At 44.5% G+C, this 27,799-nt stretch overlaps 1 protein-coding gene across 1 annotated transcript in view; it reads right to left on the bottom strand.

Moving 5' to 3' along the window:
• Nucleotides 1-27,799, bottom strand: part of SLC24A3 (solute carrier family 24 member 3) — a 486,596-nt gene that overhangs the window by 123,259 nt on the left and 335,538 nt on the right. The window contains exons 4-6 of the mRNA XM_080814074.1: nucleotides 15,689-15,763; nucleotides 12,372-12,456; nucleotides 11,881-11,984 (exon numbers count right to left, since the gene is read on the bottom strand). Of these exons, the coding sequence (XP_080670200.1) occupies nucleotides 11,881-11,984; nucleotides 12,372-12,456; nucleotides 15,689-15,763 (264 nt within the window). The remainder of the gene's footprint in view (nucleotides 1-11,880; nucleotides 11,985-12,371; nucleotides 12,457-15,688; nucleotides 15,764-27,799) is intronic.

Genomic DNA, 27,799 nt, shown 5'->3' with positions numbered 1-27,799 from the left:
TATCTGGACCCAGGGTAGGTAGGGGAAAGGAAATGACAGAGAAAATGATGGGTCCAGCCATACCACAGTAAATGCTGGGGATTTCAACTGTTCTTAATCTGACTTCACCAAACACAAGATCATGACCACCAGGGGTCTACGGAGCTCCCAGGTGTCGCTTGTAAATTCGCAAAGATGGAGGTTGACATAAGATGGGCAGTGTCATCCAGGACTCAGGTCTCACTGCATCTAAAGTCCTAGAAAGAGCTAATCAGGGCTTTCACTGAAGTGACAACAATAGGAGCAGTGGCTCTCTAAGACAGTTGGGCTGGGCTGCTCAGGCAGGCTGAGTAGGGCTGTTAGTGACAAAAGCTGGCCGGCAAAGTGGCTGGTGAGTAACAGATGGCTGATCAGACTTTGAATTACAAAAAATAAAACCTCACAATGTATTTTGGCCCCCTTACCAAGTTTCTGGATCTGACATACCAGAGTAGACTTTAGAATACATTAGATAATAGTCTGGCTAGTCTTTGAAAACAAATGCTCCTCAGTTGTCATGACCAATTCGTACTTGTTAGTATCGCCAGGCCCCATTTACATGGACCACGACCAAAATCCTGAATCTTCCATGATTTATCTCATTCTGTCACTCCCATTTTTAATTCATCATTAAATCCTCTTGGCACCATCTCCAAAAATATTCTGTGTCTAACAACCACTTCTTATTGTTGTTACTGCCCCAAATTCAACTCATGCTTCCCCACAGACCTGCCTAACTCGTCTCCCTGCCACCATCTGTCTCCATAGGGTGCCTTTTCCCTCAGGGTAGTTTGAGTAAATTTCCCAAAGTATAAATTAGGTAATGTTACTCTATAGCCTACAACTCTCCAATGGCTCCCCATTTCACCCAAATTCTACCATGATCTGATTCCAACCAGAGCTCCCTCTCAGCCACACTCTGCCTTTAGTAGGCTCTTCCAAATGGACCCTTTTACTGACCCACACACATGCCACACTTGTTTCTGTCTGAACACCCACTACTCTTTCCCAGATTTGCATATGGAGTTGCCTTCATGATTTGGGGTTCCTTTGACACCCTTCTCCGGACCACCCTTGCCAAAGCTCCTCCTCTACCTTTCCCACCAGTCACCCCATATCCCAATGCACTGTCTTCAAGAACTTCTTGTTTTGTATTATTACATCATCATTTATTGGTTTACTTGCTCTTTGCCTGGGTTTCCTACTGGTCTATGAGCTCTAGAAAGGCAGGAAACTTTCCTCTCTTGTTGACCTCTGTAGGCCCTGTGCCTATACATAACAGGCAGTGAATGGATCCAAGAATTGAAGTCCACATAAAAATCACTAATTAGATTTCATGACTATGTCTCAAGTTCTTCCTGAAGAGTTTCTGCTGTTTCAATCCACCTCGCCTTTGGGGTTCTTGGTGGCAAGTTGAGACATTCATCCCTGCATCTGTCTAAGCCGGAACACCTACCAAACAGTTCCTGAGCATGTTTGTGCCAGGCCAGGGGGCACCGTGAACTGTATCTCTGATTCATATATCCATCCTCCCCTGCCCCCCATCAGTATATCAGTCAGTCATTCATTAAAGGTTGATGGAGTGCTTACCATATGTGGGTAGCACTCTTGGTGCTGCAGATACAGCTGGAATTAGGTGGAGACGGGCCGGGCCCTCAGGGAACTCCCACCACGCATCATGATTCCCTACTGGCAGGAAAGAGTTTCCCTACAATTCTGCAGCCTCCTTCTGCATCTCATGGTGGATGGGGATGGTGGTGGTCACTGCATACACCCTTCTAGCTCTGCTTGGCATTGGTGTATCCTTATTCTACCCTGTAAGCTTGGCAGACCAACCTTTTACACTGTCCTAGGGCAAGTACTATCTATCTGCTTGTGGGGCATGTTCCCTCTGTTTAGAGAGACTCAGATGTTCAAAACAGTGCCCAGAACCAATCTTAATTGTAGATGGTACCATATTCTTCATGGAGTGGAAAACAGAAGTATTTTCTCATTCACATTGAACTATCAACACTTACAAAGGGACTTTTCCTGGAAGCCCTTTATAAATCAGTATTTCTTCTCCCATCTTCTCTCTGTGACCCTTACTTTGCTTTATTTTCTTCATAGCATTGACCACCACCTGGCATAACACATCATGTCCTCACTTCATTCCCTCACTATCTCAAACTCTATCAATCTGTCTGCCTATCTGTCATCTATCTAATGCATCAATCCGTTATCCATGTTGGGTATTTAAGATCCCATAGCCCACTACTAGAATATAATTTTTTCCCCTAGCATCTCTTCAGTGCCTAGAATATACAAGGAACTCAGTAAACATTTGTTGCATCAATGAATGAACTAACCAAAGAAGGAATATAATAAAACCATTTCCTCCCAGAACACAATCAATGGATTATTACCCTGGCTTTAAATTCATAGATGGTAATACAAAGAGACAAACCACTTTTAATTAATGTTATTGTGTAGATATGCCTGGGATCATAAGTACTGGGGATTTCTCCGTGTCAGGGGCTGACCATGGCTCATGCCATGGACACTCTGACCATAGCTTCTGGGATCCAAAACATGAAATCTGGTCTGTTCTGTCACAACCCATGCAATGCCCTATGTGTTGGGGTGGTGGGGGAGACAAGTGCTAAGACCAGGAAGGATTCTGGTGGCCCCCAGCAGAAGGCCTTCTTTGTCCCGCTTGCAGATACTTTCATGACTTGCTAACATTAAACATTAAGCTTGCTAACACTTTTATCATGGGAAGCTTTCCAGCAACCTTTTGCCTGGGGTGGAATTAGGTCATGATTAGAATTTCTCACCTCCCCTAGTGGCGTCTGCAGGCTCTGGCTGTGAATAAAGGGCAAGTGTCTTGGTGAGGGAATCTCTGTGTCAAGTGTTGGGGTGCCTGGGTCCCCTGGAGCTTTCATGGAATCCAAGTGTGGGTGTATAGGCCCAAGATGCCAGAATCCTCCAGAAGAATGTAAGCTCAGCAGACACGACACACACATTCCATTTGGGGGTGAAGGGGGCATGTGAGGATCCTTCGAGGGATGGTGAGGATGACTGCCACACGGAAGGGAGCTTTCTGGATAAGGCTTGGGGGAAATTAGCTCTCTGAGCAGGGCCCCACCCCTGAAACCCTAAAAGCCTCTCAACTTTCCGGTCCTGTGACTGACACACTGCTCAGCCTCTTGGAGTTCAGTTTCTTCTTTTCTAAAAACAGTGTCCTTGTCATAGGGCTGTTGTGAGGACCAAGAGTGTTAATCTATGCAAAGTGGTGAGAACAGTGCCTGGCACATGGTTAGGGACTTTAAGAGTGCTGGTTACTGAAAAAATAAACTTAAATTTAAAAAAAGAGAGTGCTGGTTAAAGAGAAATACTATATAAAACAAGCATCTGTCTGTCAAATGGGCTTTTGTCCCCCCTGCATTCATCCTCAACCTCAGGTTCAGCTGTTGGTAAGGAAGAGGGCCTGGATGTCCACAGTTTATAGCTCTTTCTGCGATTTCACTAGGGTAGCCTGGCTCTGGTTCAATTTGGCACCAGCCCACAGGGTAGATTCCTGCTAAGAGCCCCACTCATCTATACCAGGAGGCAGTGTCGGGGACGCTGTGTTCACCTGGACATGACCATGAAAATAAATGTCATTTGTGTTGAAAAGATGGACGCTCTTCATGGGGTGGTGCCCAGCCATGAGGGGTGTAAGGTTCTATTCTCCTTATGTGTTGAAGTCTGGCCAACACTGAGAACTCCCCTTCCAAGGATGGAGCTGGTGATCTGAAACTCCATCCCCTTTGCTCACTTTCAAGGAGCAACGTGAGACTTAATTACATGGGAGGAATGTCTGGCCCTGGCTGCCAGAGGCTGGGTGCCATTTCTGGACAGGTGCATCTCAGCTCTCAGTGACTGCTATACAGAAAGTCATGCTGGACGAAGAGAGGTGACCTCTGCATTTTCTCCCACATAACTCAGGAGTACCACTTCTGAGTACCTCTTGCAAACCCACATGCAAGTAACGAAAGAAACAAAACATGGCCAAGACCACTTTGAATCATTTTGAATGGCCTCAGGCTCTACTGATTTGGAAATGGAAGTGAATTGGACAGAAGGACTTAGAAGGGAGGTCCAAAGTGATGGTTAGAGGATCTCTGAACAGTGGCATTGAGGACAAAATCTCAAGTTAAAAAAAAACGGGCAAAGATTTGTACAGAGTCTTCATCAAAGAAGATACTGGATGGCAAGTAAGCACATGAAAAGATCCTCACCATCATGATTCATCAGGGATCATGCGAATTAGAACCACAGTGAGGTGCCCCCCCATCAGAATGGCTAATATTAGAACAAAAGGAAACCAGTAACACCCAGTGCTAACGAAGATGAAGAGCATCTGCAACCTCACATAGTATGGGGAATACAAAATGGCTCAGGTACGTTGAAAACCTGCTAGTTTGTTCTTACTAATGCGCTCACCATATAACCCAACAATCCCACTCCTTCGTGATCCATCTGAACGAAATGGAAGCATGCATTCACACAAAGACCTGTGACAGATCTGTGCACTTTATTACCAGCTGCGTTACACCAGCCAAGGGGAAGCAGGCACTGAGGCAGCTCATGACTCTGCCCAGTAGTCAGTTACCTGTTCTGTAAAAAGCTATATATTTGGGGCAGAACTGATCACATTTTTAGCTCTGGAGAGAAGAAGAAGAAAATGCATGGGTGGTTCTTGATTACCCTAAGCCAATTGGATTACTCTAGTTCTTTTGCCATAGTGACTGGTTCAAGAATGGGTAGGTGACCCAAGATGGCCCACTCAGTTTTTTGGTTGATCACGCCAGGTAGGGGATGAGAGGTAGGGTGAATAGGGAGACATTCTCCTTCACTTCTGGTCAATGTGTGTGAAAACACTATGGTCATCTTTTGCCTTGAAGGATAGTCTGAGGAAGGAGTCAGAGAAGGTTAGTGACAAGAGAATCACAGAAAGTGGGCCGGAGCCCTGAGCAAACCGTGTCTGATGTCCATTTTCCTCTGTATTTTTCACAGACACTGATAAATTCCCTCCATTTAGAAAGCCAGTTAGAGGTGGGGATTTTTTGTTACTTGAAACTGAAAGCCTCTGAACTAGTCTATATGTGGGTCCAGGAATGGATTTGATTTCAAGAGATCATTTCAAGAAGGTAGAATAAGCCAGAGACAGTGCCATAAGCCAAAGTAAAAGCTAAGGAAGAGATCTGGGATGAGGATGCAGAGGCCGTCAAGATGGAGCAGCCCAGAGGTGGGTGGGTGACTTTAATGGAACTTGGGGCCAGGAACAAGTGTATGCCCAGGGAAAGATCAGGTATGGAGCCCTGACTGGACCCGGCCTTGAAGGGGCAGTGGGAACAGCCAGGGAAAAGAAATGACCAGGAAACAGTGAGGGCAGACAGCCCATTATAGGACTGGGGCATCAAGTGGGGACAGTTCACACTGCCTGGGCCAACTGCCCAACAAGGTTTGCCTCTTGCAAAGGCCAAGCTTGGTCCATGAATCTGAGCTGAGCAAAGGCCAAGTTTGGTCCATGAATCTGAGCTGAGCTGAGCCTGCAGACGGGGCTCCAGCAGGTACATCTGCTCTTCCACGTTCAGCTGATCTCAAACTAGGGCTCGGGATCTGCCTTCAAGCAAGGTCTTCCTGAGGCAGGTGGCTGGCCGATGTCACTAGAAGAAATTACTATTTCACTGGAATGTGTTAGATCCAGGGACTCCAGATAGACCAGGCCCTGGTCTTTGTTTCCTCTCCCACCACAAATTATCCTCTCCTACTCAAAAAGTAAAGCAACTTGCCCCTCGAGTATTCCAGGCATCACTCATTCTCCCTCGTGTACTTCCATCTCCTTTTCTAGGGAGAATGATAGACCTCCAGCCCCTGTTTCCAGGGATATGGGTGGGGTTCTTCAGTCTCATCTGTTCGGTCCCTCAGCCTCTTGGGGAGTCTGGATGCTTCCCAGAACTAGGAACTTAACGTGGTTACGTTAAGTCACGTGTCGGATTTTGTCTGGAGAACGATAAGCTAGAAGCCAAGGTGAACAGAGTAAAGCGGGGTGATCTGTGGGTCTCCCACTGTGTTTATTAGCTTGAATCCTCCAATCTGTTTAGTGGAGTGAAAGTCTGGTGGTAGATGATGCCATCTGATTATAAAAGAAGCTTCTAGTCGAGCACTGGTTGGGCTGAGCACTTTCAACACCCATCCCAGGGCACCACCATTTGTGGACAGGTCCCTTCTTTGCCTTGGCCCAGCTCCTACACTACCCACTTCTAGAGAACACAGAAACATTAACCATAATAATGTAATAACAACATCTGGGGAGTTTTAAATCATAGGCTCCCCAGGAGGAAGGAGAATGGATTTTACAGTCAGCGATGTGGGCTCCAATCCAGGCTTCACCAGCTCAAGGTAGCCTCTCCTGCACCCAGATACCCTCTTCCTTGCTATAAATGATGATAATACTGTCTTAAAACTCAGTAGGCAGGGCACCTGGGTGGCTCAGTTGGTTAAGTGACTGCTTTTAGCTCAGGTCGTGATCCTGGAGTCCCGGGATCGAGTCCTACATCGGGCTCCCTGCTCAGCAGAAAGTCTGCTTCTCCCACTGACCTCTCTCCTCTCATGCTCTCTCTCTCTCATTCTCTCTCTCTCAAATAAATAAATAAATAAATAAAATCTTTAAAAAAAACTCAGTAGGTATATTTCTACAAACATTTATAAAGCACATTGTGGTGCCTACACACTGGGGAAGTTTAATAAATGAGAGTGGGGGTTGTTTACATATATATAAAACCAGACTGAAATTATATCTATAAAATACATAATTTTTATATAATATGTAATATAATATATATTATACAATATATATTATAATATATTATATAATATATAATTATATATATATAATTCAATCTGGTTTTTCTTATTTTTTCCATTTCTCTGCTGAAATTCCCCAACCATTCATTTATTTTTCCCATCTGTCCCTATTTAAGATAGATATTTTAAATTCTTTTCCGCTAATTCTTGTATCTGGATCATCTGTGGTTTGCTTCTGCTGCTGCTTTCCCTCGGTTATGAGTCCTATTCCCGCCTCCTCACAGGTTTTGGATTTTATTATTCCATCCTGGAAATCATATACAGAAGAAAATTGAGAACTGAAGAATAATACTGATCCTTCCCCCACACCCCCCAACAAATGTCAAGTTCTGCTCTCATTCGCTGGCTAAAGCAAGGAAGTGATTATTCATGTTTCAGGAAGTGTTCATTTGACTGGTGGGAGTGAACGGTGGGTCACCTGTGGTCAGCCTCACCTCACCCACCCAGCTTCTGTAGGAAGGGCTAGTCTCCTAGTTCCAAGGGTTGGATTTGGGATTCCTCGATTTGGGGGACTGGGAGGACATGAGAGATGGCACAGATGAAATGATCTCTTTCTGCTTCTCAGTCCTGCCCTCACTTATGTTTTTCCCAGCAAATTTGGGGAGGGGTGGAAAGGACTACTCTCCTCTGTTGAAAAAATTATTAGTGTATGTGATAGTCTTTCAGACACCAGGACCTCCCAGCTATCTCGAGCACCGCCAGTATCTCACCCGGCTTCATCTCTACCCTGCAAAGTTCTGGATCTTCACAGCCTTCTGCTCTCCCTGCAACCAGACCTGCCAGGTCTCAGCTCACTGACAGAGGGCTCCTCTCTCTGGAAACTAGTCCATCAAGTCTCTCCTACCTCAACTCTTCTCTGATGGTCTCATATACGAGTATGATTTTTATGTTCTCCAGATTGGTTTTTGGTGTCCCCATGGGAGCCGAGGTCTTCTGTGTCCTAACTGGAAGCAGCAAGTGCCTGGAATGGTAGCTGTTATTTTTAGCACTAGAGGAAACTTCCTAAATGCAAGATGTCCTGGCCCTGAATTCTTAATGGCCAGCTTAGTTATGAAGCTTGTGTTTCATCCAGGAGAGGTGAAAATGAGACCACATAGGTGGCTTATTTTTAAAGGCTTAGTTGAGTTTCTAGCAAATGTTTTATGGGCTGTGCTCCTGTCTTCCTACCTTTACGATTTCAGGTCCTTCCAAGGCCCAGCCTCTATGTCTTTTAGCTTGGGGATTTTCTCCAAAAGTCAGTCCTGCCCATGTCCAGCAGGAGCAGTCCTTACCAACAATTGGTGGAGCCTGGTGGATACGCACCCCAACTCCCTTTCCCTTGGGTTGGATACCTTAGAGACCTGTATTCTAGATAGTCTCTCATTCCCCCAGAAGAAGTAAACCTCAGCTGCCCACAGCGGTAACTTACTTACTAATAAGCATACTTTCCTTGGCTAGTTTCTCTTCCTGGCCTCACTGACTCCCTCCCTGGCATGTCCTGGGATCACGTTCCAGATCAACTATCTGTCTTGGAATTGTTGCTTAGATTCTCCTGTGGAAACCCAACTGAAGGCATGTTTCAGTTCAGATGTGCAACCTCTGGGTGCTACTTTGGTTTGTGTAAAGGGGCCAACATGGACAGGGTGTCATTTGGAGAAAGGTGAAGTCTGCCAAGGTTAGATGCACCTTGCCAGGGATCATCAGGCCCATTTCGAGAATGTCAGGAGAGCTGATGCTGGAGCTCTTTATTATAAACTGGAGCCATCTGCCAGCCTGTAATAAGTGGAATATGAACATCTTAATCTGGGATGCACTTAAACGATTTACTTTCTCTTTGTGCTTATGTCTTTAAACCCTAACATGTGCTGAATGGTGGATTTAAATTCATAAGTACATTGTTTTGCAAAATTGGCATGGAGTTCTTGCCACGCAATATGCAAAATACATTAGTATGTTGTACCGAGAGCTTGGTGTTCTCTCTCTTACTATTTTTTGTTTTTAAATAAAGCAAGCTTGTAGGACTACAGCCCTGTACATGTCTTGTGGGGATGCCAAGGACTGCTCTAAAAGCCACTTTCTAAGAAGCAATTTTCTTCTTGTCCCATAAAACTCCCCAAAGCACCTTAGGCGAACACCAGAGCACTGGGTATGTTTGCAAACTGCAAATACGGCAGACATTTAATTACATCGAATTCATCAGAACCCTAATTGAGACAGGAACTCAAAGCTTACTGCTTAATTACTTTGATTTCAGATGAGTAACAGACTTGGTCATGAGCAGCCCTTCAGGCCAGAATGCATTAGAAAGAGGCCCGCGGGCACTCTCAGGGAATTCTCCCAGCCAAATGAAAATGTGGGGCCACATAAATAACCATGCTAAGTGAGACCCATGATTGGATTTATTAATCCGTTCAATTCCCAGTATCCATCCCTTGCTGCGGTGTCCACAGCATTGGCCCACCACGTGGGAATGCTTCTCCGGGTGTAAGGCAGGATTCATTTCTCACCCATTTTTCCTTTCCCTCTCAATAATGAGACAGCATGGAGGCAAAGCCTGCTCTTCTGAGACCGCCCTTCTATCTGCATCTTCTCATTTTGATTTTCATTTAGAAGAACTTTTCCCTGACCTTCCCTTCCTTTCCCACCCGGCACCCCGTGGATGTTCCACTAGTTAGTAGAGTCCACCAACTTCTTGGCCAAAGGATCACAGTGACTTGTCGTGGGATTTGGAGGTGAGGACCCCAGGGATCGTTACTCTTCTGAGAGCCGATGGTGGCATCTTCTATTGAGTATTTACCGGGTGGGCTGGCTGCTGCTTAATGCTGAACCTGTTCTGTTTCACCCGTACGGCGATGCTAGGTGGTAGGTGGGCTTAGAGCCACCTGCTCCATAGATTTGAAAACAGGCTCAGAGGAGGCATAAAGTCACTTCTCCAGGATTTCATGGCCAGCAAAGAGCAGAGTCGGGATTCAAACCAGTCGGGATTCAAACCCAGGCCAGTCTGAGTTCCGGATCCAAGTTCTTTCCCGAAACATAATTTTCCTCCCTCTGCAAAGACTTCCAGGATTCTACAAACTGCTGGAAGAAGAGAGGTGGATGGCCTTAGCCATCTCCAAGTGGGCACAAGACAAGGGGAAACAGAACGAAGTGCTGGCAACCAGTATCATCATACGGGTGACTTCTCACAACATCGTGATGGCTACTTCTCTCTGTTTGCAGAGACCTCCAGAGGGAGGAAAGAGACTGAGACCAGCACGTGCTGAAGTTCAGGAAGCAATCTGCCTTTTAAGCTGGTGTTCTAACCAAGCCAGTGATTAACCGCATTGCTAATAAATTATGAATACAAATGAATGCAAACCACTTCATATGTAATTAGTTGCCTGGCATTTACTGGGTACCTCCCAGTCATTTGTTTCATTTCTCTACGTGGCTTCTCCCCCTTTGGGCTCGCCTTTCCATCACGCTGCAGCTACAAATGACTAATGCACTAATGACAATGCGAATAACGGCCAGGCTAATAATCATACTGCTAATGGTGACAATGCTAATTAAGAGAGTGTGAACGGCAACAGCCTCTTCTGAGGATGTGACTATTCATCTCCATGAGGCAACGAGAAGACAGCCGACAAGACGAGATCCACGCAAGCACAAATGGCACCAAAGGCAAAGACGGAGACTTGTTTTTTGGTTTTTGGGTTTTGGGGGGGGCACTAACTATATTTTTAAGTCTAAAAAAACCCCATATTGTGGGTCCACACAATCTAAGACTAGAGATGATGGGTCAAAATGTTGAGAAAAAAGAAAACGTCAGTCTAGCAAGTTGGGCAGAACTCAACCACCACATATGGACACGCCAGCGGGCTCTGGAGCCCATTCCTGGTGACGTCGAGGTGCCCCTCTGCCTATTACCCACAAGCAGCCAACCCATCAGGCAATCTGAACAAATTGACGGGCATAAAATGATGGCAGTGAGAAACGGGCAGTGGAGAACTGCAACGATGTTCCAGGTGCCTCTTGCAGACTCTCCAGTCTGTATTAGAGAGACAGGCAGGGTGGGTGCCCCTGGCCGGCTTACTGGACAGCACAGGGGCCCAGAAAAGGGTGTGGAAGAAGGTTCAAATCACTTCTTTCGCCTTCAGACCAGCTAACCACCTCTAGCAGGACCCTGTGTCCTCACAGTGAAGGAATTGGTTAGGATCACCAGGCTCCTCAATAAAGCAAGGGGAGTGCCCTAAATGGGCTTCTAGAAGGTGCTTTTCCTAGAAGATATTCAAGCCCGGGTGTCTGGGCAGAGCTCAGGATCAAAGCTCCTATGAGGGGATGAGGATGTCAGAGCTGGCAAACCCATGGGTGCCTCAGCATTGCCTGGGGTCACCAGTGAGCCTTGAGCTTAGGTGACTTCTGGGTGTCTTCCTAAGGCTTTCCAAAACAGACACCAGATCCCATAACAGTCCCTGGAAGTAGAACAGCCTCCAGAGACAAAACACAGGCATGCAAAGCCCCTCAGGATTCCAAAACGAAGCTAAAGTAACCACGAAAATAAATGGCTTGATGGCTATCCCAAAAAACCATCCTACGCTGTGATGGCTGCAAATGGTTTTTAGCAGAAAACGAAAATCCGTCGTTTCCTCCCTCTCTCTCTCTCCCTCACTTCCTTTATCGCCAGTGAGGCAAAGCCATACCTTAAATTGTTTTAGGTCATTCCAGTCCAGATCATGACATTCAAAATGAGCTGGACACCTTCAGATCCGTAGCCTGCACCTTCAGGCTGGTCAATTATTTATGTGGACCCAGGTGTTCTGTAAGCCGTCAGCATGGAGACCAAACAATGGTGCCTGACAGTTTCCAGTCCCAGTTGGGCAGCCTCCTGGGGTGTGAGATCCCATGTCACTGCTGCCTGAGGCCACTGGCCCCCAAGCTGATGGTGCTCCTGCCCCACCTCCATGCTGTCCTCTCTGACCCCATGCCACGTCCCACCGCCGGCCTCACCTGCCCAGCAAAGAGCCCGCAGACACCGATGATGCACAGGATATTAAACACCGCAGAGCCCACGATGGTCCCGACTCCCACGTCGCCCTTGGTGATGAAGACCCCTGAAACAGACCTGATGTCAGCCTGGTTGTTGTGGCCAGTTACCCTCATGCAGGCGTGGGGAAGTTTTCACAAGTATTAGCTAGACCATTCTCAGGGTCCATGGGAAAATGGCCGAGGATGGGAGAGAGTTTTAAAATCTGCACTGTGGGCTATTGTTCCGTGGGGGCACTGGCACAGGAACTGGGACACGCTTGTGCAAAGTGAAAGTGTCACTTAAGTAAAAGAATGACAGCAACCACAGTGGGGCAGGAAGATGGGTGTTCTGCTCCTTGGGGTCTCGAGAGTCTCATTTCCTATTCGCCAACCCACTGCAAGGCTATATGTCCCCACAGCCCTTGTCCTCAAGAGAGGGCAGGGCTGAGAGATGTTCCCAGGTCATCACCTACCTATGACGGATGTGAACAGCTCTGGGGCCGAACTGCCTGCTGCCATGAACGTGGCCCCAGCCACATCTTCACTGAGGTGCAGGCGCTACAGAGGAGCAAGGACAAAGTACAGGTGAGTTGGGACTCCCCTGAGAACAGAGGCGATCATGACTCCTGAGGTCCCGAGCTCGGGCCTCCCAGAACCGCCCCCCTCCCACAGCTGGACCTTTCTTGCACCATCCTCTGCTGGGACACAGCTGCCCCTGCCCTCAGGGGCAGGATGAGGGAGGGCCTCCATAGCTCTGTGAGTTAAAGGTTCTTGACAAGATCTAGGAATCCCCAACCCAGGAGCCCTGGGTGGTGTGCAGATGACGGGGGCGGGGGGGGGTGGGCTGGTGTGAGGCATAGTGGGGGTCCACCTCCTTTCTAAAGGATATGCCACTCACTTCCTCCATGTTGCCAAATAGCCTTACTTCTTAAGGGATGTTCAAATCCACATTTTTAGGCAAAACATTTTGATTTTTTCCCCAGTAATTCTTTCGGTATGCCTAAGGGCATATTTAGGTATGCCTAAATGCCTATCACAGGCTAAATGAGGCTCCCGGTAATCAGTTTGCAAGTCTGGATTCTAGGAGGTTATAGCGGCTTTGGGATTGGAGGGGTCACCCTCCCGAAACCTACTGCTCATCATTAATGCAGTTTTGAACCCCCTTTTGGGATAATGGGGGAGAGTGGTGAGACTGAGACTGAGTGGAAAGGATGTGGAGCCGTCCAAGAATCCTCCGAGTTACCCTGTCTGTAAATTCAAAACGTGATCTACAAGAAGATGAGACAAATTATATGTATCTGAGGCAGGTTAGCGTGTTTAGCCTTCCTGCATTCAGTCGGGACTCAGAACGTATGCTGCCCCCATGTCACTAACTAGCGGGTTTCCTGCTGGGTCCCAGCCAGGATAGGCTAGTCTTGAATGACACAGTCCCTCTTTCCAGTGCACGAGCAGCTGCACTTCCTTGCTCGGCCATGGAGGGGCAGCATGGCCTCGGCGTAGGCCCCTGGCTCCATGGACCAGCAATGGGCTGCGGTGGGAGCCCTAATGGAGCACTTAGATCTGAGTCCTGGGGATCCCTCACTCTGGATTGAACAGATCAACTTCACATGTGGTTCTGAGAAGACTCTAAGAGGTGCTGATACCTCCAGTTGAAAGGTGTGGCTGTGAGGGGTGCAGGTAAGACCCTGGACAGGGAGTCCCTGAAGGTGACCTAACACAGAGCTCACACTCCTTGGTGGTCCATCAAGACTTGCCAGGAGCTGGGAGCCCAGGACTGCTGTGTCTGTTCCAGCTCGGGGTCCCTAATGGGCATGAGACATAGAGTCCACACCTTGAGCTCATCTCCAGTTCCTCTCTCTCTCCTTCAAACCCTGAAGTCTGCTTCTTCCCCCATGTTTCCTTACCGCCCCTCCTCTCTCATCCCTAATTCACCTGGGCTCTGGCAACATCTTGCTGGAAGCTCCGAATCACCAGCTGAGGGAGGGAGAGGGTCTTCCTGCCTCTGGACACTTCTATCTACAAGAACATAGTTGTCAAGAGCCTTCCTAGCTCCCTCCTGAGCGCCGGTAACCCTGATGTCCCAGCCTTGCCTTCCCCAGAGGTGGATTCCAGTCCTGGGTTCTCCTCCCTTGGTCCCAGAGCTCAGACTCTTCTCAGCACAAATATCTTTCCTTAAAATGTGTTGTCTTGAAATGTGAAAAATGCTTTCAAGGCTGCTCCCATCCTGTCCCTGCACAAGCCCTTCCCTAACCATCCCCACCCCCCATCCAGCTCTCCCTCCCCTTTCCTCTCTCTACTTTCCAATCTCCCAGAACTTCATCCAGCCCCGTGTGCCTCACCCCGGAGTGGCTATGTGTCTTATGGCCCATAGATTGTCAAGGACCACACTCTATCTCATCCCATTTCCTCCCCAAGGCGGGTGTGCTCGCAGGTGCTATGGATTTCCCCTATGGAGCAGAATACCTCCCGACGAGACTACATACATGTCTAGAGCAGGGTCATAAATTGGCTATAAAAAAAAGTTGTGTGGGAAAGAGAGTAGTTTGTTTTGCATAATGAATAGAACACCAAGTGGTGGTATTTCCAAGATCACAAATGACCCCAGTTATGGGTGCCTCAGCACCTCCTCTCCTGCCCTATAAGGTGACCCTGCTCTCAGGTGACATTGCTTGGGACAAAAGGCTCCCACATGTGCCCACTATCCATCTCAGATGCCACCTCATTGTTCTCCTTCTCCTTCCACCCAATAAAGGAACCTCCTCCTGAGGCCCCTCCAGGTCTCCTGAGGCCCGATTCTCTCCCATGCATCCATCCACCCATCCATCCATCCATTCATTTTTAAAGTGCAAAAACCAAGCAGATTTCCAGGATGTAGAAGAAACTGTTTAAGTGAGTGACTTCTAAGTGAGGTTTGTGGACCAAGACCCCTAGCATCATCTGGACACTTCACTGCAATGCAACTTGGGTCCTCTGCTGCCCCCCAATGACTCAGACAATCAGGGGTTGGGTGAGGGGGAGGGAAAGGGAAGGATGACCAAGTCTGAGAACTACATGAGGAACATGAGTCCCAGATGGGAGGCATGTCTGGGAGAGAGACTTTCGGAAAACAGGATTCTGAATTAAAAATAAAATACAGTGGAAAGCTTCCAGATAAAGGAAACTACATTTCAAAACAGACGGAGATGAAAGAGGCGAGAGAATGAAAGTGTTCTAAATACGCTGAATATTTTCTGATGAAAGGGCTGTCATTTGGTCTTCAACCTGGCATTCCCGGGCTGAGTGAGAACAGAGTCCCTTTCCTGTTCTCTGTGGTCAGTTCTTTGATCATCTTCCTTCTTGGGCCTCTGCTTAGAGCATTTCTGCACGTGTACAGAGGGGCAGGGCGGTGGAGGTGTGTGGCTGAAGACCTCCTGCTCAGTGAGGACCCCACGAGGGAGGTCACAGATGCAGAAGGAAACAGGAGGGGAAGATGAGGAACACAAAGGGAGAAAGCCGGATTTAAAAGAGGAAAAGAGAACAGGGAAGTAGGACACAAAGAGCACCACGAATTGCCAAATGGAGCAGGGAGAGTGGGCCACAGGGGTGAAAGCCCAACTATGGGTCGGTACTCTGACATTCTAAACAGACCAATGGAGCTTTTGTGCTAATATTGCTGGTCACTCAGAAGGATGCTGATGTCTGGTGCTCCCGGCCAGGTGGCATGGGGAGCTCCCCAGGTCCTCGGTGAAGGGGGCTGGGGGAGCATAGTTGCATCGCCTGCCCAGACATGCTGAGAATATAAGGCACGTACCTCACAAATCTTTTCCAAGGAGGGGACAAAGAAGTCGTCACACACAATGGCCAACGCGTAGAACATGTACATGGCCTGGAAGAGAAGAAAGAAGGTGTTGAAGTCAGAGCCAAGGCAGAGCCATAGGGTGAGGGCCTGTCTACCCGCTGCTTCAATAACACCCTCCAGCATCATAGATGCAACATGGTAAAGTACAAAGACTGCATCACCTGGGAGGCCCTCCACGATCTCACCCCTCATCTCTGACCTCATCATCTACCACTCTCCCCTTGTCCACCAAACAGACTATAGATGCCTGCCTCAGGGACTTTACACCTACTGTTCCCTCTGCTCAAATCATGCTTCCCTCAGATGACCTTGGCTTACTGCATCATGTCCTTCGAGGCCCTGGTTCAATGCCAACTTAAGCAAGGGTCCTTGGACTCCCCCTCCTTCTCATTTCTCTCAACCCACCTTATTCTGACTTGTTGTCCTTGAATATTAATTTGTATGTTGTCCATCTTCCACACTAGAATGTGAGGATGTGAACTTTATCTATCCCCAGCACTGGGCACAGTGCATATTAGGTGCTCAATAAATATGTATGCAATGAAGGAAAAAATTAACAAACACTTCAACTGAGGCTGTTCACTGTGCTGTTCCCTGCAGGACAGACTCTGCAATCTTGCTTCTTGTGAGCTCTGACTAGGAAAAACCCTGAAGTCTACGGTTTGGCCATAACTCACCTCTCTACCTGTTTAACTCCAGGTTTCTTCTCTAATTAGTAAAATCTTATTTGGATTCCATTGTTGGTTGACCAGCTAGCATCTGTCTTCCACTCCTTCCCAATGGGACCCTAGTTTCATCCCAATGTCCACCATATCTCCTGGGAAGGTGACCCCACCCTTTCCTCCAGGAGTAGATACTGACTGGGCAATAGTGTGCAGTGTTTCCCACTGATGGCTGGTGGTTCAAGGGTGGGCACATGATCTGGACTGGTCCAATGACATGGCAGGAAATGTCTTAGAGTCCTTGCCAGTGGGTACCATTTCCCAACCTCCAGCACTGGTTACAGACAAGGAAGCTAGGAGTCCTGACTGCTCCTAGCAGCCAGGTTGAGGGAAATTGGACATAAGATGAAGCTGACTCTGAGTAACTTAACGGCATCACCAAGCCATTGAGCATATCATGCTGGAGCATGCCTGCCTCTGGACTTCGTAACAGGGCATTCAGCAGACCAGTCTGATTTGGAGTTTTTCTGTTACTTGACACCTAAAACATAAAATGGGTAGAGCGGCTCATCGTTTAAGTTCAGCATCCTCTGCAGTGACATCACTTTCATGTTTTCATCTCTCAACAGCTTTTCCTTTTGAGAACTGCTCCACCAGATAGACCTTAGTCACACACTCTCAGCCTCTCTCTGCACAGGGTGCAGGCACAAGACCCAGGCTAGCCACCAGGAAATCCCATTCTGTGTCACACAGTGGTGGTTGGCAAAAGGTCTGCAAGGGGCCAAGGAGGGATTGACAGAGAAGCTGGGAGAGAGGGGTTCTCTCCTTATGAGATATAAATACCACTCAAGTCTGGAGCTGCTGGAGGCAGCTGGTGTGTAGAGAGAGCTTGCCCAAGAATGCAGTTCATGTAGTAAGAAGACCATTGAAGAGATGGGACAGACAGACACACCCACACACAGATACACACATACAGACATACACATTCACAAAGACAGACAGATAGACACACACACACACACACACACACGCGTGCTCAACGACACCTCATGAACTCTGGACCCAGCTCAGTCTGAAGCAAAAGTCAACCTTCCAATTTCATGAGCCGATAATATGCCTTTTACACTTAAGATGACTTGAATGGAGTTTCTGTCACTCACAGGTGTCCTTCATGAAGCCTTCTGTAGCAACCCAAGCATGAAATGATCTTTCTGGCCTCTGACTCTTGGTTGTTGCACTAATTTAGCCATCCCTCCCCTACTCTATGAACTCGTTTTCCTTTTCACACCTATGTGCTTGGACTCTCTGACCAGACTGTAAGATTCTAAAATGCATCTTACCCCTTGATTCTACAGAAATATCAGAAGAGTGCACAAAAACATATGCAGCAGGATATTCTTTCCAAAATGCTGACTATAATAAATTATCAAAACCTAACAAAATATACAATCGGGGATTGGTTATCTAAACTGTGGTTCATCACTCAATATGAAATCCTGCTAAAAGAGATTATTTTAGTCCACAGTTAACAACAAGAAAAGGCATTTATAATACATTGCTAAGTGAAAAATATTATAAAACAGTGTGTACGATCTCTTTTGGGTATTATCTATTGTATAAACACATAAGTACAGGGGGTAGGTGCAAGAGGGGGTAGGAGCAAGATGGCGGAGGAGTAGGAAACCTAAATATCAGGTCCCAGGAGTTCAGCTAGATAGTTATCAAACCATTCTGAACACCTACAAACTCAACAGGAGATCAAAGCGAAGAAGAGCAGCAATTCTAGGAACAGAAAAGCAACCACTTTCTGGAAAATAGGACATTTAGAGAAGTGAATCTGAGGCAATATTTTGGAGAGAGACCACAGAGGGAAGGGGTGGTTCCTGGCAAGTGGTAATCAGGGGAGCACAAAATCAGAACTTTTAGAAGTCTGCTCCACTGAGGGACATCACCCTAGAGACTAAGTGGGGGGGGGTGTGGAGCTCTTGTGGGGACAGTGTGGTCTCAGGATCCATGGGGTCACAGAAAGACCAGGGATGTCTGAGTGTGGCAAAGTTCCCAGGTATCAGAGTGGGGAAGCCAGCAGCAGAGACGGAGCCAAGCATTGGGCTCTCAGCTCGGGGTTACCTTCAACCATGATCTGGCGCAATGCTGGGCCACTACTCTTTGAGCAGGGACCCCACAAGGGGCAGATCCGGGGAGACTTTCCTTCCTCCTCCGGAAGGAGTGGTGTGGGAGCATGTGGCAGGAATCTGCTGGGTTTGAAAACTCCAAATGGGGCCATGCACCAGAGAGAGAAACGCTTGGTCACAGGCTGGATGAGCTTGGAGTGTGGCCAGAGACCAGGGAGATGGGAGTGATTGACTACTTTTCTCTGAGGGTGCACTGAGGAGCAGGGCCCCAAGCCCTCAGCTACTATGGGCCAGAGATTGGGAGCCCATCAACTTCATTCCCGTCCTCCAAAGCTCTACAGAAAGCGTTTAGGGAACAAAAGCTCCAAGAGCGAACCCGAGCAGATTGCTTAGCCTGGCCCCTGGCAAGGGCAATGCAATTCCACCTGGGGCAAAGACATTTGAGAATCACTGCAACAGGTCCCTCCCCCAGGAGATCAGTAAGAACATCCAGCCAAGTTCACCATCAGTGAAAACTGCAGAACTCCAAAGGTAGGGGAAAGCAACACATAGAATTCATGGTTTTTCTCCATGATCATTAGTCTTTCAAAGTTAAATTTAGAAATTCTTTTTCTTATTCTATTTTTTTAATTTTAATTTTTTAAATTTCTTTTTAGTGTTCCAGAATTCATAATCAAGATTAGAGCAGAGATCAATGAGATAGAAACTAGAGATACAATAGAATGCATCATTGAAACTAGAAGCTGGTTTTTTGAAAGAATCAATAAGATCGATAAACTATTGGCCAAACTAGTCCCAAAGAAAAGAGAGAGGACCCAAATTAATAAAATTATGAATGAAAAGGGAGAGATCACGACTAACACCAAGGACATAGAAACAATCATCAGAAATTATTATCAACAATTATATGCCAATAAGTTAAGCAACCTAGATGAAATGGATGCATTCCTGGAAACCTATAAACTTCCAAAACTGAATCAGGAAGAAATTGACAATCTGAAGAGACCAATATCTAGAAATGAGATTGAAGCAGTGATCAAAAACCTCCCAAAAAACAACAACCCAGGACCTGATGGATTCCTTGGGGAATTCTACCAAACATTCAAAGAAGAAATAACACCTATTCTCCTGAAGCTGTTTCAAAAAACTGAAGCAGAAGGAAAACTTCCAGACTCTTTTTATGAAGCCATCATTACTCTGATCCCCAAACCAGGCAAAGACCCCACCAAAAAGGAGAATTTCAGACCAATATCCTTGATGAATATGGATGCTACAATTCTTAACAAGATCCTAGCCAATAGGATCCAATAGTACATTAGAAAGATTATCCACCATGACCAGGTGGGATTTATCAATGGGATGCAGGGGTGGTTCAACATTCACAAATCAATCAATGTGATAGAACAAATCAATAAGAGAAGAGAGAAAAACCACATGGTCCTCTCAATTGATGCAGAAAAAGCATTTGACAAGATATAGCATCTGTTCCTGATTAAAATGATTCAAAGTATATGGACAGAGGGAACATTCCTCAATTTCATAAAATCTATCTATGAAAAACCCACAGCAAATATCATCCTCAATGGGAAAAAGCTCATAGCCTTCCTGTTGAGATCATGAACACAACAAGGATGCCCCTCTCACCACTCTTGTTCAACATAGTATGAGTCCTAGCAACAGCAATCAGACAACAAAGAGAAATAAAAGGTATTCAAATTGGCAATGAAGAAGTCAAACTCTCTCTCTTCACAGATGACACAATACTTTATATGGAAAACCCAAAAGACTCCACCTCCAAACTTCTAGAACTCATACAGCAATTCAGAAATGTGGCAGGATACAAAGTCAATGTGCAGAAATCAGTTGCTTTCTTATACACTAACAATGAAAATACAAAAAGAGAAATTAGAGAATCGATTCCATTTACTACAGCACCAAGAACCATAAGATACCTGGGAATAAACCTAACCAAAGAGGTAAAGGATCTGTACTTGAGGAACTACAGAACACTCATGAAAGAAACTGAAGACACGAAAAGAGGGAAGACCATTCCACGCTCATGGATAGAAGAATAAACATTGTTAAAATGTCTATACTGCCTAGAGCAATCTATACTTTCAATGCCATTCTGATCAAAATTCCACTGGCATTTTTCAAAGAGCTGGAACAAACAATCCTAAAATTTGTATGGAACCAGAAGAGACCCCGAATTGCTAAGGAAATGTTGAAAAAGAAAAACAAAACTGGGGGCATCATGTTGCCTGATTTCAAGCTTTACTACAAAGTTGTGATCACCAAGACAGCATGGTACTGGCAGAAAAACAGACACATAGACCAGTGGAACAGAGTAGAGAGCCCAGATATAGACCCTCAACTTTATGGTCAACTAATCTTCAACAAAGCAGGAAAAAATTTACAGTGGAAGAAAGACAGTCTCTTCAATAAATGGTGCTGGGAAAATTGGACAGCTATGTATTGAAGAATGAAACTCAACTCTCTTACACCATACACAAAGATAAACTCAAAATGGATAAAAGACCTGAAAGTGAGGCAGGAATCCATCAGAATCCTAGAGGAGAACGTAGGCAGTAACTTCTTCGACATCAGCCAAAGTAACTTCTTTCAAGATATGTCTCCAAAGGCAAAGGAAACAAAAGTGAAAATGAATTTTTCTTATTCTGTTTTTAAAAATTTTTCCTCTTTCCTATTTTACCTTATAAATACCTTTTTAAAAATCTTTAATTTTCATTGCTCTAGTCATATTTTATCTCTTCATTGTATTTAACCTTATTTTTTGTATACATACAGGTTTTTATTTTCTTTAAAATTTTGGGATACAATTTCTTCTAATAGATCAAAATATACCCTAAATCTAGCACATGGCTTTGTTCTAGTCTCCAGCCTGATCACATTCTTTCCTCTTTTTTTTCTTTTTTTCAATCAACTTCTTATCTTATCAATTCCTCCTTCAGAATCTTTTTTTTCTTTTAAAGATTTATTTGTGTATTTTTATTTATTTTTTATTAATTATATTTATTGACATATAATGTATTATTTGCCCCAGGGGTACAGGTCTGTGAATCGTCAGGCTTACACACTTCACAGCACTCACCAACCATATGACATACCCTCCCCAATGTTACAATCTTTTTAAATTTACATCTTCACAATCATATTCCATCCCTTCATCGTTTTTACCCTTATTTTTGTATATATACAAATTTTTCTTTCTTTAAAATTTTTGGGAGGCAGTTTTTTCTAACAGACCAAAAAACACCCAAAATCAAGTGTGTGGCTCTATATATATAACATATATTATATATTATGTATATTTTATATATATCATATATGTAATATATGTATTACATATATAGAAAAAATATTTTATATATATATATTTTTTTCTATTTTCCCCTTTCTTCTCTCCCTGGTTTCAGGGCCTTTCTAATTTGGTTAGTATATATTTTTCTGGGGTTGTTGCTACCCTTTTAGTATTTTGTTCTCATTCATCTATTCTTATCTGCATAAAATGAAAAGGTGGAAAAACTCACCACAAAAAAAAAAAAAAAAAAAGAACAAGAGGTAGTACCAACGGCTAGGGACCTAAAGATATCTTTGGGACACAGCAAAGGTCATCCTGAGAGGAAAGTGTATAGCAATACAAGCCTTTTTCAAGAAACAAGAAAGGTCTCAAGTACACAACCTAACCCTACACCTGAAGGAGCTGGAGAAAGAACAGAAAAGAAAGCATAAACCCAGCAAGAGAAGAGAAATAGTAAAGATCAGAGCAGAAATCAATGAAGTGGAAACCAAAAAACATTAGAACAAATCAACGGAACTGGTTCTGTGAAAGAATTAATAAGATTGATAATCCCCTGGCCAGATTTATCAAAAAGAAAAGAGAAAGGACCCAAATTAACAAAATCATGAATGAAAGAGGAGAGATCACAACCAACACCAAAGAAGTACAAACAGTTATAAGAACATATTACAAGCAACTATATGCCAGCAAATTTGACAATCTGGATGCATTCCTAGAGACATATAAACTACCGAAACTGAACCAGAAAGCAACAGAAAACCTGAGCAGACCCATGACCAGTATGGAGGTTGAAGCAATCATCAAAAATCTCCTAACAAACAAGAGCCCAGGGCCAGGCAGCTTCCCAGGGGAATTCCACCAAACATTTAAAGAAGAATTAATATCTCTTCTCCTGAAACTTTTCCAAAGTATAGAAAGGGAAGAAAAACTTCCAAACTCATTTTATGAGGTCAGCATTACCTTGATCCAAAAACCACACAAAGACCCCATCAAAAGGGAGAATTACAGACCAATATCCTTGATGAATATGGATGCAAAAATTTTCACCAAAAGACTAGCTAATAGGATCCAATATGACATTAAAAGGATTATTCATCACAACCAAGTGGGATTTATTCCTGGGCTGCAAGGTTGGTTCAATATCTGCAAATCAATCAACATGATATAATACATTAATGAAAGGAAGAACAAGAACCATTTAATACTCTTAATAGATGCTGAAAAAGCATTCGACAAAGTACAGCATCCTTTCTTGATCAAAATTCTTCAAAGTGTAAGGATAGAGGGTATATCTCTCAATATCATCAATGCCAACTATGAAAAACCCACAGCAAATACCATTCTCAATGGGGGGGAAAACTGAGAGCTTTTCCCCTAAGGTCAGGAACATGGCAGGGTTCCCCACTATCACCACTGCTATTCATAGTACTAGAAGTTCTAGCCTCAGCAATCAGACAACAAAAAGAAATAAACATCATCTGAATTGGCAAAGAAGAAGTCAATCTCTCACTCCTTGCAGATGATATGATACTTTATGTGGTAAACCCAAAAGACTCCACTCCAAAACTGGAACTCACACAGAAATTCAGCAAAGTGTCAGGATATAAAATCAATGCACAGAAATCAGTTGCATTTCTATACACCAAGAGCAAGATGAAAGAGAAATTAAGGAGTTGATCCCATTTACAATTGCACCCCAAAGTGTAAGATACCTAGGAGTAAACCTAACCAAAGAGGCAAAGAATCTGTACTCGGAAAACTATAAAGTACTCAGGAAAGAAATTGAGGAAGACAGAAAGAAATGGAAAACGTTTCATGCTCAGGGATTGAAATACCAAATATTGTGAAAATGTCTATGCTAACTAAAGCAATCTACACATTTAATGCAATCCCCATCAAAATACCACAAATTTTTTTTCAAGGAAATGGAACAAAAAATCCTAAAATTTATGAAACCAGAAAAGACCCCGAATTGCCAGAGGAATGTTGAAAAAAAAAAGTTTTGTGATGGTGGCATCACAATTCCAGACTTCAAGATCTATTACAAAGCTATAATCATCAAGACAGTATGGTACTGGGACAAAAACAGACACATAGATCAATGGAACAGAATAGAGAGCCCAGAAATAGACCCTCAACTCTATGGTCAACTAATCTTCAACAAAGCAGGAAAGAATGTCCAATGGAAAAAGACAGTCTCTTCAACAAATGGTGTTGGGAAAATTGGACAGCCACATGCAGAAGAATGAAACTGGACCATTTCCTAACACTACACACACAAATAGACTCAAAATGGATGAAAGAGCTTAATGTGAAACAAGAATCCATCAAAATCCTTGAGGAGAACACAGGCAGCAACCTCTTTGACCTCAGCCACAGCAACTTCTTCCTAGAAACACCGCCAAAGGCAAGGGAAGCAAGGGCAAAAATGAACTACTGGGATTTCATCAAGATCAAAAGCTTTCGCACAGCAAAGGAAACAGTCAACAAAACCAAAAGACAACTGACAGAATGGGAGAAGATATTCACAAATGATGTATCAGATAAAGGGCTAGTATCCAAAATCTATAACGAACTTATCAAACTCAACACCCAAAGAACAAATAATCCAATCAAGAAATGGGCAGAAGACATGAACAGACATTTCTGCAATAAAGACATCCAAATGGCCAACAGGCACATGAAAAAGACCTCAATATCACTTGGCATCAGGGAAATACAAATCAAAACCACAATAAGATACCACCTCACACCAGTCAAAATGGCTAAAATTAACAAGTCAGATGTTGGCAAGGATGTGGAGAAAGGGGAACACTCCTATGCTGTTAGTGGGAATGCAAGCTGGTGCAGCCACTCTGGAAAACAGTATGGAGGTTCCTCAAAAAGTTGAAAATAGAGCTACTCTATGACCCAGCAATCGCACTACTGGGTATTTACCCCAATGATACAAATGTAATGATCCAAAGGGGCGCTTGCACCCGAATGTTTATAGCAACAATGTCCAGAATAGCTAAACTATGGAAAAAACCTAGATGTCCATCAACAGATGAATGGATAAAGAAGGTGTGGTGTATATATATACAATGGAATACTATGCAGCCATCAAAACCCCCAAGAAATCTTGTCATTTGTAATGACGTGGATGGAACTAGAGGGTATTATGCTGAGTGAAATAAGTCAATCAGAGAAAGACAATTATCATATGATCTCTCTGGTATGAGGAATTTGAGAGGCAGGCAGAGGGTTTTGGGGGGTAGGGAGGGAAAAAGATGAAACAAGATGAGATTGGGAGGGAGATAAACCATAAGAGACTTTTAATCTCATGAAACAAACTGAGGGTTCCTGATGGGTGGTGGGGGAGGGACAGGGTGGCTGGGTGATGCACATTGGGGAGGGTATGTCTATGGTGAGTGCTGTGAAATGTGTAAGCCTGATGATTCACAGACCTGTACCTCTGGGGTAAATAATACATTATATGTTAATAAAAATAACATAAATACACATATACTTGCATAAGTATATTTGCGTGTAAGAGTTTGTAAGGCCATAAATCAAAATAGCTTCTCCCTCTGTTGGGGTGACTCTGTTTTTATAATTCCTATCTATATTTTCCGTTTGTCCACCCTGAGTTTGTATTTCTTATGTGAATTTTGTAGATGGTGGAGACTTTAGGGCAAGGATTCCATCTTATATGTTTCTAATCTCCAAGGAGCCTGTGATGTCTGGCATGCAGAGAAGCCTTAAAAATAACTTTTATTGATTGGTCTATTCATAATCTACACAAAATTATTTGTGGATTTCTGGGGGAATAAAATGTCAATTTTAAAAATATTAATGCTATATTTACAGCTTGTGGATGAGTGAGAAAATATACTCTCAAGTTGTAATGGACTTAACCCCCTCCCCACTTTTACTATATGACTTGGCTGATCCAAAGATATGTGGGCTTTATCATTATCTTGAAAGGACAGCCAGATGCAGTAACTGGAATACAGAACTGCACATTTTTGAATTAAGCAAGATCTAAATAAGCTGTCTAAAGCTGCCACACTCAACTCACTGAAATAGCCAAGTCCATAAATCATCTCTTTAAGACTATATTCCAATATTATGTATTGATCCTGTTGTGAAGCAAGACGCTCCATCTAACATATTGCAAATCAACACTTGGATTGATTAGGCTGAGACGTGAAGAGGTCTCCCAGGTTCTCTGTGCTTTCAAGGGTGATGATTATCACATTAACTCCCCTGCACTCCCCTGCATAGGGGAGTGTGAGATGGGGATGCCCATCCGGGATCAGATGCCCCTCTGGCCACCAGGTGATGGGGCTCCTTTCTAGCCATAGAGCACTTACTGTCCTACCACTCTGCTTACAAGAAACTCTGTTCTAATTCCTGCCATGTTACCCATTGGAAATCAGGTTCCCACTGGAAAAACAAACAAAACAGAACAAAGTATTGATGGGGGAAGGTGCTGTGCAGGTAGAGGAGTAGGAAAGAAAAGGAAATCAGTACCTTCTGCTCAATTTCGCTATGCACCTAAAGATGCTCTAAAAAAGGGTCTACTACTAGTACTAGGAAATTAAAAAAAAAAAACTAAACAGAACAAAGGAACAAAACAAATATACAAAGTCAATCTTGAAGATACAACCTTGAAGAACCTACAACCTTGAAGAAAGCCTGATGATGTAGATAGTACCATCGATACCACTGGCCTGAATATTTTAGAGTGAGGTACTTTTCCATCAAGTTGGCCATTCCTCTATTTCCAAAGGATGTAATGATTGGTGATAATGACTAATAACAATACTGTTAACATTTGCTACTATTTGTTGGGTTGGGAATGGAGGTACATTCCAGGTACTTTATGAGGACTGTCCATGTCATTTCTTTAACTCCTGGGGGAGGCAGGGAGTTACTGGCTCCATTTCCCAGATGCCTCTGAGAGTATGGTACCTTGTCCAAGGACACATGGATGGCAAATGGCAGGCCTTGGATGTGACCCCAAGACTCTCCGAGTCTTCCCACCGAGGCCAGCTGCCTCCCCCAACAGAGGCCATTCTGGAACGCTACCCAATCGACACCTTCAATTTTCAGCTGGTCTACAAATAAGCTGATCTCTCCAACTACACAAAGGGAGGGATGGTTTTGGAATCCCAGTCATCCACATGTGGGAGCTGCTGGTCCGAGTCACTGATGCTCTTTCTTTTTTTTTTTTTTTAATTTTACAAGCTTAATTTTGATTACCTACTCATATGCAAATATGCCATTTATATAAATGTATCAATGTGATCAGCACGAGCAGGAGTAAACCTTAGTCACCTCTTTATTTGTAGCAGCTTCCTGTTTTCCCCTATAAATAAATGGACTATCAACACTGCTGCAATGAACATCTTTAAACATACATCCTTTTGCATTTTTAGGATAAACTATCAGATGCTGGAACTGCTGGGTGATGTTCTTTTTAAATATTATTATTTTTACAAGGTGCCCTAAAAAATACAAGACAGACTTAAACCCTCAAAAATGTTTGAGGTGAGCCAATACCCCAGGGTGGCAGAATGTGTGGCTGTGCCCCCTGGAATCCGAGCCTGCGGGCTGGCTGTAACAACCAGAACAACCACACGTGGGTTGCTTTCCGGAAATCATGAGTGGGGTGTGTGTGCAGAATGAGAGGAGAGGAGGGGTCCGTTTCAGGTTCAACTCCAAGCTCATGATCACAGGGCTCCTCACTTCCCTGGGAACTCATCAGGGCCCTTGCTGTGGGCATTGCACTTTGGCACTGACTACATGATACCTGGACTGTGAGCCCTGTTTTAGGTTCAGGTACCTGGCTTCTCTCCTCTTGAAGAGGCCAGCAGCTGTGCTCTTCCCACGTTCATACCCCATCTCAGGGCAGGCTTGCACAGAGTTGAGGGCCCTGTTTATATGAAATGAATGCGTCCAA

Source organism: Martes martes (genome assembly GCF_963455335.1).
Source record: "Martes martes genome assembly, chromosome: 9".
Taxonomy (NCBI): Eukaryota; Metazoa; Chordata; class Mammalia; order Carnivora; family Mustelidae; genus Martes; species Martes martes.
This window is presented reverse-complemented; position numbering and strand designations above follow the sequence as displayed.